General features: G+C 40.0%; 1 protein-coding gene across 3 annotated transcripts in view; it reads right to left on the bottom strand.

The window, feature by feature from the left end:
* Positions 1-12,447, bottom strand: part of SLC4A7 (solute carrier family 4 member 7) — a 110,388-nt gene that overhangs the window by 64,506 nt on the left and 33,435 nt on the right. For all 3 annotated transcript variants that reach the window (XM_081344060.1, XM_081344058.1, XM_081344059.1), the window contains exon 2: positions 8,398-8,479. In XM_081344060.1, coding sequence (XP_081200186.1) covers positions 8,398-8,479 — 82 coding nt within the window. The remainder of the gene's footprint in view (positions 1-8,397; positions 8,480-12,447) is intronic.

Raw genomic sequence — 12,447 nt, 5'->3', positions numbered from 1 at the left:
AGTTTCAAATGGCCAATGACTAAGGCATGAGTGAGTGAGTGGAAAGCCTCCCTATCCAGGAAAGTATGTAACTGGCACACAGCATGAAATTGAGCAAAAGCCCTCCTAACCACGATTGCACTTGCTGTTCGAGCTGGAGCCTTGACTCCAAAAGGACCACCATATTATGCATCAGATCTGTCTGTAAACCCATTCAAAACCAAAGATGATAAACTCCTGGATACAGAGGGGCTCACTCATAGCCACTCCATCGTACCAGAGTTAGCTGACGTTTGTTGTTCCTTTTTCAGCCTCCAGATACTATGAAAGAACATCCACTATATCACTCACTTCACTCAGGAGGGAAATATATAATTGGATATCATTAGTGTACTAGTGATACCTCATCCCGTAATGATGGAGTATCTCACCTACTGTAGTAGTTTCATATAGATGTGAAAAAGAAGCGGAGAAACCATCGAACCTGTGGCCCCTCCAAAGTAGGAGCTGTGAGCTGAATCTCTCACTTACTATTAACTTCCACTTGGATCAGTCTCGGAGAAAGAGGTGAACCAATACAAAACTATGCCAATGACCCCAACTCCCAAAGTCAGCCCAATAGATACCAAAGCCACCAAGAATCAAGAAGAGCAAGGAGGGATCACTACCTCCATCCCGCTGCTGCCAGAGATCATCTAGGAGTAAAACCAATGCAGTTTTGATCCCATGTCCAGCCCTGAACCTTGACTGGAAAGTGTCCAAATAATCCATTTTTTTCAGGATCTTCTGGATTTGCAATGCCACCACCTTCTCAACCATCTTTCCCCAAAAGGGGAGATGGGGGACAGAACAAAAATTTACCAGAATGTTAAGGTCCAGTAATGGCTTCTTAAGTAGGAGGCACACCTCCTGTCAGATTTAATTGACAGCTGTATTAAGTGTCTGGAGACTATGATTTATTGATGAGCCTAAGTGGGAAGTTTGAGTGTCCATTCATAATCCTATTGTCACCACCAAGGGATCAACAGCACACTGGCTCTAAGGGTTCCCATATTAATCAAGTTACCAATGTCTTCCTGTAATATTAGTACCAACTAGCAACTCAGATAGACTATAGACACAGCCTTCAGTCCCAAGCCCAAATCCTAAAGAAACTGCAGCAGACATAGGCCACTAAAACCAAGTATCTATTTCCTGGCAAATATAATGGGAGTCCAAGTAAATTTATCCCCTTCATCATTCACTATGAACCACCACCACTCCCCATCCCCATGTATATATAGAAGTATGGGCACTTTTCATTCAGCTGCCTTGGTTGCCAGCATGTTTCCAGATTCCTTTCAAGGTAGTTATTTATAAAGCTCTTAATGGGACCATCTCCTCCCATTTGTATCCACCTGTCCTGTCACAAGTAAACCTTGGTCTGCAATGGCAAAAGCAACTGGGATTGTCATTGCTAAGGCTGAAAGTCACATGATTGCATCACTTAAAGACATTAAAACCAGCAGTCCCAGTTACTGTCATAACCCCAATAATGGGTTTATAATAGTTTTCACCTTGTTTTTAATCATTGTTGGCCATTCAGAGTCATGTATATATTTGAGATGGGTGGTTATATCAAAGGAAGGAAGGAGGGGAGGGGAGGGGAGGAAGGAAGGACGGACATTATTTCCCTGAGACCTGAGGACTTCTCTGACCAAATTTATATGACTAGCAGACTTATATACCACTCCATAGTGCTTTACAGCACTGCGAGCAGTTTACAATGTCAGCATATTGCTCCCAATAATTGGGGTCCTCATTTTACCAACCTCAGAAGGATGAGGGGCTGAGTCAACCACAAGTGCCATCAGGATCAGACTGTGGGCAAAATTAGCCTGCAAAACTACATTCCAACCATTACGCCACCAGGCCTCCTAAATATAATGTATTATTAGGCAAAGGTCATAAGGAGTTATAAAGTGGTTAATTCCCTAGTGGTTTACAATAGTCTGAATTTTGGCAACTGCACAAATGCTATACAGCACACCAGAGAGCTAACTCTGAGGTTCCTATAACAAGCAATATAGAAGTTTCCAAAGTCAAAAGGATATGAATTAATTGGGTCATAACCTGAAGAGATCACTTCCAGAATACATTTTGAAGTGGCATGATGACACTCTTATCATTCTAATGATATTATGCCAGAGGCAGAGGTAATGCCTATTATAGGTGAGAAGCTTACTCCTGCAAAGTTTTCAAAAATTCAAAAGCCATTAAGATACCTATTAAGAAATGTCCCTGCACTATTATCACAACATTTTTAAAGACTCCTTTATTATCTGCTTTAGACTTTTTCCACATAAATTGTTCCTTTGCCTCCTTTTTCAAGGTAAGGACATTTATCCTCTTCCCATCATCTGACACTACATTAACTGACAACTTATTTTTATATTAGCATGAAAACCATCCTAGTGTCAGGTTAAAGTTTTGGTAACTTAATTAAACTAATGTTGCTTGGAAGAAATAAGAACTGAAAATGTTTTGAAAGCTGTAGTAAACTTTAAAAGGCTTCAGAGAAACATGTTTCCCTTTAAAAGTTTTTCAGTAGAATCAGAACAAAACTGTTTCTTCAAAATTAAGTTTCTTTGTTGCATGTAGCTTATTTGTGACAAAAAGCTAAATAGAAAACCAATTGTATAGCATATTTTAATGTGTTAAGGACATCAACTCTTCCTTTGTTTTCTTTTACAAATTCAGTGTTGTATAAGTTGTTTTGCCACATGTGTCTTGTAATAAAATTTACTATAAATTGACTTGATACTAAAAAAAACTATTAAAGGAATAGGAATGTCTTTGGTAAGAAATTCATTACCATTGTTATACTGCTAAATCAAAATAACCTAATTTATTTTATTTTATTTATTTTATTTTATTGCATTTATATACCGCCCTTTCCCTGAGGACTCAGGGCGGTTTACAGGGAGTTAAAAATCAACCATACAAAAGTTAAAAAACCAATTAAAAAAGATTAAACCAACCCTGTACAATTAAAAAACCCCAATTAAAATAAATTTCTCCTCAGCCTGGGCCCGAGAGCTCGAAGAGCCAGGTCTTCAGGCCCCGGCGGAATGATCGGAGGTCGGGGGCAGTCCTCAGCTCCACTGGCAGCTGGTTCCAGAGGGCAGGCGCCCCCACTGAGAAGGCCCTATCCCTGGGTGTCACCCGCCGGCAATCTCTTACCGGTGGGACCCTGAGCAGAACCTCCCTGTGGGAGCGCACTGGGCGAAGGGCATCTGATGCCGGCAGCAGGTGTTCCCTCAAATACCCCGGACCCAGGCCATGTAGGGCTTTATAGGTGATAACCAGCACCTTGAATTTCACCCGGAGGGCAACCGGAAGCCAATGCAGCTCGCGGAGTACAGGTGTTACATGGGAGTATCGGGAGACCCCCATTACAACTCGCGCGGCCGCATTCTGCACCAGTTGAAGCCTCCGAGTGGTCTTCAAGGGCAGCCCCATGTAGAGAGCGTTACAGTAGTCCAAACGGGAGGTCACGAGCGCATGAGTAACTGTGCGTAGGGCGTCTCGGTCCAGATAGGGACGCAACTGGCACACCAGGCGAACCTGTGCAAAAGCCCGCCTGGTCACGGCTCCTATGTGATCTTCAAAATTGAGTCGTGAATCCAGGAGGACGCCCAAGTTGCGAGCCCTATCAACGGGGGGGTAACACCTCACCCCCCATCGTTAGAGGTGGAATAGTCTGGTTAGCCCGAGATGCCGATATACACAGCCACTCAGTCTTGGCGGGATTGAGACGAAGCCTGTTTCTCCCCATCCAGACCTGAACCGCCTCCAGGCACCGGGACATCACGGCGAGGGCATCACTGGGTTGGTTCGGGGTGGAAAGAAAAAGTTGGGTATCATCAGCGTACTGATGATACCCCACCCCGAAGCCACGAATGATCTCGCCCAGCGGCTTCATATAGATGTTGAACAGGAGAGGCGAGAGAACCGACCCCTGAGGGACTCCACAAATGAGAGGCCTCGGGGCGGATCTCTGCCCTCCCGTCAACACCGACTGCGAGCGGCCCTGGAGGTAGGAGGAGAACCACCGTAAAATGGTGCCTCCCACTCCCAACCCCCTGAGACGCCGCAGCAGGATACCATGGTCGATGGTATCGAAAGCCGCTGAGATATCTAATAGGACCAGGACAGAGGAGCAACCCCTGTCCCTTGCCCTCCAGAGATCATTCACCAGCGCGACCAATGCTGTTTCCGTGCTGTGTCCGGGCCTGAAACCCGATTGGTACGGGTCCAGATAATCAGTTTCCTCCAGGAACAGAGGGAGCTGATGTGCCACCACACTCTCAACAACCTTCGCCAAAAAGCGAAGGTTGGAGACTGGACGATAGTTGTTTAAAACAGCCGGGTCCAAAGCAGGCTTCTTGAGAAGGGGTCTCACCACCGCCTCCTTCAAGGTGGCAGGGAAGACACCCTCCTTCAAAGAAGCAGTTATTACTGCATGGAACCAGCCTCGTTCCCTCCCGAGCCGCATAAGCTAGCCAGGAGGGGCACGGATCCAACAAACAGGTGGTGGTGCTCAGTCTCCCCATGATCCTGTCCACATCATCAGGGGAAACAGGGTCAAACTCAGTCCAGATAACGTGCTCAAGACCGCCCGATTCCTCCACATCAGACTCTGCCCAGTCAGAGTCCAGACCGGTCCGGATCTGAGCGATTTTGTCCGCCAGATGATGACTAAACTCCTCGGCTCGTCCCCGCAAGGGATCCTCTCTCACCTCCTGGTTAAGGAGGGAGCGAGTCACCCTAAACAGGGCGGCCGGGCGATTATCTGCGGACGCGATAAGGGCGGCAAAGTAGTTAGACTTCGCCGTCCTTATCGCCGCAAGATAAGACCTTATAAAGGTTCTTAACTGCAATCAGTCGGATTCGGATTGGCTGGATCTCCAACCGCTCTCTAGACCTCGTCTCCGACGCTTCATCTCCCGGAGCTCCACAGAGAACCATGGGGCCCAACGGGATCTGCGCCGGGTCAGAGGTCACATGGGTACAACGCAGTCATGTGCCCTGGCGGCAGCCGTTTCCCAGGCCTCCACCAGAGCATCGACTGGGCTGTGGGTAAGGGTGATAGGTATAGGCCCAAGCGCCCTCTGGAACCGATCCGGGTCCATTAGGCGCCTGGGGCGGAACCACCTGGTCGGTTCCGCCGCCCAGCGGCGGGGGGTAGCATAGCGGAAAACCAGCCTCAGGAGGTGGAGATCTGACCATGACAGAGGGGTGATGGACGGGGAACCCCCTCCCAGATCATCCAACCACTGTCCAGATAGGAACACCAGGTCGAGAGTATGATCCCCCACATGAGTCGGGCCCTCAATAACTTGGGTCAGGCCCATGGCCGTCATGGAGGCCATGAACTCCCGAGCTAACTCCGACGACCCTCCCAGTGACGGCAGGTTGAAGTCACCCAGGACTATAAGCCTGGGGAACTCCACCGCCAACCCTGAGAGAGTGTCGAGCAGCTCAGGCAGGGCTGTTGCCACACAGCTGGGCGCCAGGTATGTAAGCAACAAGCCCAACTGAGCCCGAGGACCACATCTCAAGGGGAGGGATTCACTCCCGGCCATCTGGACAATGGTGGCCTCCCGGGGACACAAAGTCTCCCGAATAACCACTGCCACCCCACCACCCCTGCCCTGAGCCCGTGGCTGGTGCAGCACCCGGAAACCTGGCGGGCATAACTCGGTGAGAGGCACCCCTCCCTCCGAACCCAACCAAGTTTCCGTGATGCACGCTAGATCCGCACATTCCTCCTCGATCAGATCATGGATGAGGGGAGCTTTGTTAACTACGGATCTAGCGTTAAAATAGACCAACCTGAGCTCAGGGACCTGATCACCCTCATCCCCGGGTAAGAGGGTGCTAACCGGAGGGTCGGAGCGCGCCACCGCTCGGAGATAGCGGGGGCGCGATCCCAGGTGTTGATATGGCCCTCCACGCAAACACCTGCTGCCATTCCCTATCGCCGTGGGGATTTGAAACCCCACCCCCACATTCCCAGAACCAGCAGCCACCTCCCCCGACCCCGTCCCGTCAGGACCCCTAACAGGTCCAGACTGAGTGCCGGTTAAAGATTCCCTCCCTACCCCCCCTCCCTCCCCTCCCTAACCTTTTAAAATAACCGGCTAAAAATTTTATCAGGGGCCTCTTAGCACGTCTCAACTCGAGGCCCCTATCTAAGCCCAGCCACCTCTCGGAGTCCCAACACTTGGGCTCGTCATTAAGGGGAGTATGGAAACAGGCGGAAGGTCTATTTTTTCCCCACCAGAATGAATCATATAGCTTATTTTGGCAGGAATACTGAAATCCGAATGCATTCCAATACTTAATTACAAACTATCCAGCTGTCCTGTGGCCTCTTCTTGGGTTTGGGTTCTAGAATCACGCTTTCTATGATGAATCAATCATTATCTCAAGTGGGGAGCTGGAATTCTTTCCTTTGCACGAGTTTGCCTAACCCATACTAAAACTCTCAGAACTCTTAACCAATTAGCTATGTTGGCTGAGCTTTAGAAAACTAACACCCAAACCATCTGGACAATAACAAGCTAAATATCCCTAGTATAATGCATATAAGTGAATTATTACCTGAATTTCAGAAAGCTCACCTGCACAAAAGCTGTAACACACTAATCCCAAATAAAGCCTGTTACAGTATTAGCTTAAATCACTATATATAACAGTATTAACATAATGTAGGATACTAAATATAGAACAGATAGCTCCAGAGGTAGTTGTTTGGCTTGATCAGATGTGACTTTAGCTAAGGTCAGTAGACAAAAATTAAAATTGTATTTGGTTACCAAGGTTATTAACACTGAGATTGTTTTTCAAAAATTAGTATTTGTTACATTTATATAAATAGCACATCATACACACAAGACAATTTCAAGACAGCTGATTTTTACAAATACTTACAGAACCAGAAAAATAGTATAGTAACTAATTTCTAATAGAACAAATGCAAATGTATAAAATTCATGGTAATTTCTTTTAAAAATAACACTGAGGACATCCTTATGCTAATATTGAATTCTCTCATGCAAAAGCCTCTACCCAAATAATTTTTGTTTCAATTTCATTATTGCTATATGTATTTGAGTTTATGTATATTTTTGGCAAAAGGATAAGAAATAAGGCATGCTAGTTACTTCAAAATAATTGTTCTAAATTATCAGTACTATAAAATCCAATTATATCTGATTAAAAAACAAAGTAAAATGCAAGCTAACTGCCTCTTCCCCATTATATGTGCTCTGAAATCATACTTCAAATGCTGGTACAAGTCATTTTTTCAAGGTTCTTTCAGGAGCCCCATTTTTAATATAAGTAAATGCTCATTCACTTCAAAAAAATTTAGCTGAAGCCTTGAACTCTTTGTGTAAATTATTTTTTTATACATTTTAATCGTAGTTTAAAATGTTTGATTAAAACTGGTAATGAGCTTCCTTTTATCACATTTTATACAATAAAACATTTCAATTATACTGACTCCTTCAACTATGATATAATCTTGTGTAAACAGTTATCTAACCAAGTTGATTCATATTCTCCACAAGTAAGCCCAAAAAGGAAAGGTTAAAAAGACAATGAAAAACATGGAGCTGGTGTATCTGTAAGTATATTTCTACCCTAATTTTAATTGGCTGTTTTATGCAGAAAGTGTAAAGTATTCACATATCTCCCTGTAGCTTCCTTAAACATTTTACTACAATTGGGTTAACAAAATATTATTAAAATCCAGGCTTAATGTGTGCAGCTCAACAGTGTCAGTATTGCATTGCACTGAAATATATATAGCAGTGTACTGCCACTGGGGGCACCAGTATTTTTGTGTAGACTGAAATAGCCTACCAATGGGAGAGAAGAATCAAGCAAGCAAGCTTTTCATAATCCTTTTAATTCCTCTGGATAAGAAAATTGAAAAGCTCACTCAGGTTTCTTGTTCAAGAGTGTTTGCCCTCTGGATAACATTCTCATCTGGAAACTGATTACCAGCCAAGAACTTTCAACTCTATTCTTCATTTCCAGGCATATCAGTCTGAAATGGAGAACTACTTAAGAGAACTCTTCAGCTGTGGGGCTAATGTTGCTGCCAGCTACCGTACATGAAAGTTCATTTCTCCTTTCTCAAGTAGATTATATATTATGAGGCAGGCATGGCAAAACTAAATTTTTGGTTGAAATATAAAGATCTTATTAATATTATGCAATGAGCTGACTACAGAGCCAGAAATTCCAAATAGTATTTTAAATTATAAAATACTATTTTTTACAGTTTCACAAATAGGGTACTGGGATTCCTAATTTATTTAATTTACTTGTAATTATATTTGAAAAAAATATGCTAATATTTACTTTCTAATTCTTCTTTCTCAAAGTTTGTGTTGATAGTAGAGCTGATTTTGCCTGTATCCACAACAGCTTCTTCATCATGACCCTAGAACAAAATAAAAAAATTAAATTTTTCATTCTAAATAAACCATTTCCCCTTGGTGCCATTATTATTTCTGATGCATTTTTCAGATAAATAATATTAAGCTATTAGGTTTTATGATTATATATATTTAACTTATAAATCCACTTATTAATACTTTTGACAGTACACATATTTCTAATAAATCAGTCAATTAGGTCTTTTTCCTCCCAAACAGTTCCAAACATAGTACTTACTTAGATTTATATCAAGGTAATGTTAAAAAGTAGCAAATAATTATGTCTACAGTGCCATAGATTCTTGAAATGTTACTTAAGTCAAATGTTTGATAATTTATGTTCACAATATCTAAATATCTGTACTTTATCAAAACCAAAGATTTTTAATGTCAGGGCTCTACATCCATTTCTTTTTTCTCACACTAAAAGTCTCTCACAAAATATGTGCTGATAATTCATAATATTTAAAATATAGATTTTTAAAATATTGACTTTTAACAGTTCATGTATTCCCTAATTATAAGAACCTCTACTATTAGAAGATGAAATTAAATCAGCATTCTGGTCATTACCAAGTTGGAAGGCTAGAGGGATTGATAGAATACCCACAAAAGTATGGCAAGCAACAGAAGTATCAATAAAGATCCTAACTAAGCTACACCAGCAAATTTGGAGAACAACAGAGTGCTTAACAGATTAGAAGAGGTCAATTTACAATCCAATACCAAACATGAGACCTAATAGTGGGTGCAAACTATCATACCGTACTCTTAATTTCACAAACTAGCAAATTAATGCTTACCTCTGCAAGGTAAACAAATTGGAGCCCTATATGGAAAAAGAGATGCCAGACATTTGAGCTGGCTTTACAAAATTGTTTCAATTCACTGATATTATAGACCTGTTTGCATAAATTGATCACTTTAGATCAGGCCATAACACTTCAATGAAATTAAGATCTCAGTTATATCAAAACACAAAATCTGTCTATAATCACTCTATTGTGTTTTACTTATGTATTAAGGATAATTGTGCTGCATGATTCACATTTATTTAACCTTTAGTTCATAAAGAGATAACCTGACACCATCCCTAGAATTTGTTGCTACAATCCAGAATACACTTTTTTTTTCAAGGCTCCAAACTATCTCCAAACCATAAAACTCCTGCAACCGTTCATACTTGGGATGAACTTCTTCTATTGGAATGCATTAGTTTGCTTTCTCCAAGCATAACATTTTTCATTTTCATTCACATCTATCCATAGTGCATTATCTGAAAGCAATTAAATTATTCAGGTAATACTTGGCAAACTTGAGATAAGTGGTAATATGGTTTCCCTCTTGTTAACTTCCCATACACATCATTCTTGTACTTTGTTTTCCTTATAGCAAGTATCAGGAAAAGCAGACAAAGCAAGAGTGCAGATTCTTTGCCATTACTCTGCTATAGGGTTTTTTGCAATATCCAGGGTAATCTTTTGTGGTGATTTATGACGGAGGAGGAATGGCCTACCCTAGGAACACAGCAACTGAACTCTGTTGCATTTATTTGCACATTATCTGCCTGTTTATAGACTGATTGAGGCGTTTTCAAAGATTTGCATACATTTCTTTGTTTTACATATAATTTACTTCTATACATTTGTGTCATGAATATTAGAATTTGATTATAACAACAAATACATTCTTTTTATACAGGAGCTCCCTCAAACTCACACATGATTGCCATCATGCTGATTAGATCATTTGACTCTGCTATTTTTTAACAGATCGGATTATCTTAAGTCTTTATAAGACACTGTCCTGTCTGTCCATCCATCCAATTTTGAAACTGCCCAATTCTCCCACAAAGAGACTCTGAGAGGTGTACAAATAAAATATTAAAACATACAAGCAGTATATAAAAATTAAAAAGGATGATTAAAATTCAACACTCTCTTGTTGAATTTCAGTTTGCAGAATCGTGTGCGTTATCTTACCACTTAAGATATATACATCTGTTTTAAAATGCTTCCATACTGCCTTTTTATATACTGGAGTATAAATATGTATGTGTTTATAAACAGTCAGTCATAAAAACAAAATTATCTTGCATTATTTAAACAGTATTTCATTAATCCTGTATCCCTTTGATCCCAATATTCTTGGCAGGATGTTTAAATAATGGTTGGAAATCTGTGCACTGAACTGGCTGGCATATAAATTACGAAAAAAGAGAAACTTTATACTGAAGCTTCAAGAAGTAGATATTGTATTAATGGATATTGTGATCATTTCAAAGAATAGACCTGTAACAATAAGAAAAGTTTCTAAAGCTATAAAGAAGATTAAAGAGGAAAGATGCCTGGAATAGATGAATTATCAAGTTTATACTAATGTTTTGAAAATGAACTTTTACAACCTTTACAAAATACAATGTCTTATAGGTATGAAGGTTATCAGGGACTTGGACAGAAGCCAATATTGTATTAATAATTAAAGAGAAACAATACTTAGTTTCTTAATAGTTTGAATAATTTGTTCATAATGATTCTAGCTGAAAGACTGAAAATAATTTTGCAAGCATTTCTTCCTGAGGATCAATGTGGGTTTTATCTAAAAGACAAAACTGTGTTAGACGTTTTGGAATATTTGGAACAATATACTGAAAAACAAGCTGCACTGATATTTTTTACATACAGAAAAGGTCTTTGATAGTTTGAAATAGACTTTCAAAGATATAAATTTTTAAGAGAATTTTATAAAGTAGGTAAAATCAATTTATACTTCACAGAAAGCATAAATAATTGTTAATAGAGATCTAAGGTGCCCATTTGAAATACAAAAAGGAACAAATCAAGGCTGTCCATTGTCCCTCTCCTGTTTATTTTAGTTCTGAAAATACTGAATAGAGATTTAAGACAGAATGAGGATTGTGGGAGTAAAGGGTTTTTTTTAAGTTATAAGTTAGAGCTTTTTGGATGAATTGGTGTTTGTTCTGGAAGATTCTTTGGGATCTGAAACATTAATGGGTAAAATACAAGAATTTGTTGCACTAGCAGTTTTTAACATTAAGCAGTAAATAGAAGACAAAAATGTTAACAAAAAAATGAAAACAGAAGATTAAACAAAATTAATGAATAAATGGGTTTTGAAAAGGTAAAATACTTGAGTATCACTATGATAAATATGAGCTGTATGTTGTTTCAAAATAATTATGTTAAGACATGGAATAAACTTTAAAAAATAAGATGGGAGAAAATGCAATTGTCATTCCTGGGGAGAATTTCTATGATTAAGATGAATGGCCTACTAGAGTTTTCAAGTACACTATTTCAAAGTAAAAAACGATGTACCATTTAAGCAATGGCAGAAGGATATATATCAATTTGCATGAAAAGGTCAAATATAAGGTGTTACAAGATGCAAAGGAAAGAGAAGGATTGAATTTATTTGAAATTATATTTTACAGCTTGTTGTTTAGTTTGGGTGAAAGAGTGTATGCTGCTGAGAAATAGAAGGATTTTGGAGTCAAAAGTACATAATGTGAAATTTGACTAGCATGGATATCTGTGGTGCGACAAAGCTTTTTATCTTTGTAGATTTTTTTTAAAAATCATTATCTTAGACATATATTGAGAATATAGTACAAAACCAGGTTGAGGCCAAAAATACCTATGTGTTTCAGCACAAGAAGTGGACTGTAAAATAAAATCATGAGATCTATTAAGAGAGGGATATACTTGTCAATGTTTTATTATGTAGAATTATTAGAAAGGTTTAAAATAAATGAAAGAATTTATGGTTTTAAATAACTTTGACTTTGAAATAGAATTCTGTACTGATGATGTACATGTAATTGCCAAAATATATAAACTTTTATTAAAATTTGGAACAGACCAAATAAAAGAATACATGATAAAATGAGCTACAATTTTTGGTTGCAATATACAAATGGAAGAATAGGGAAATATATGGCTGAAAATATTGG

This window comes from Vipera berus, assembly GCF_964194415.1.
Source record: "Vipera berus genome assembly, chromosome: Z".
Lineage (NCBI taxonomy): Eukaryota > Metazoa > Chordata > Lepidosauria > Squamata > Viperidae > Vipera > Vipera berus.
Note: the sequence above shows the minus strand (reverse complement) of the source record. Positions and strands in the feature narration are given on the sequence as shown.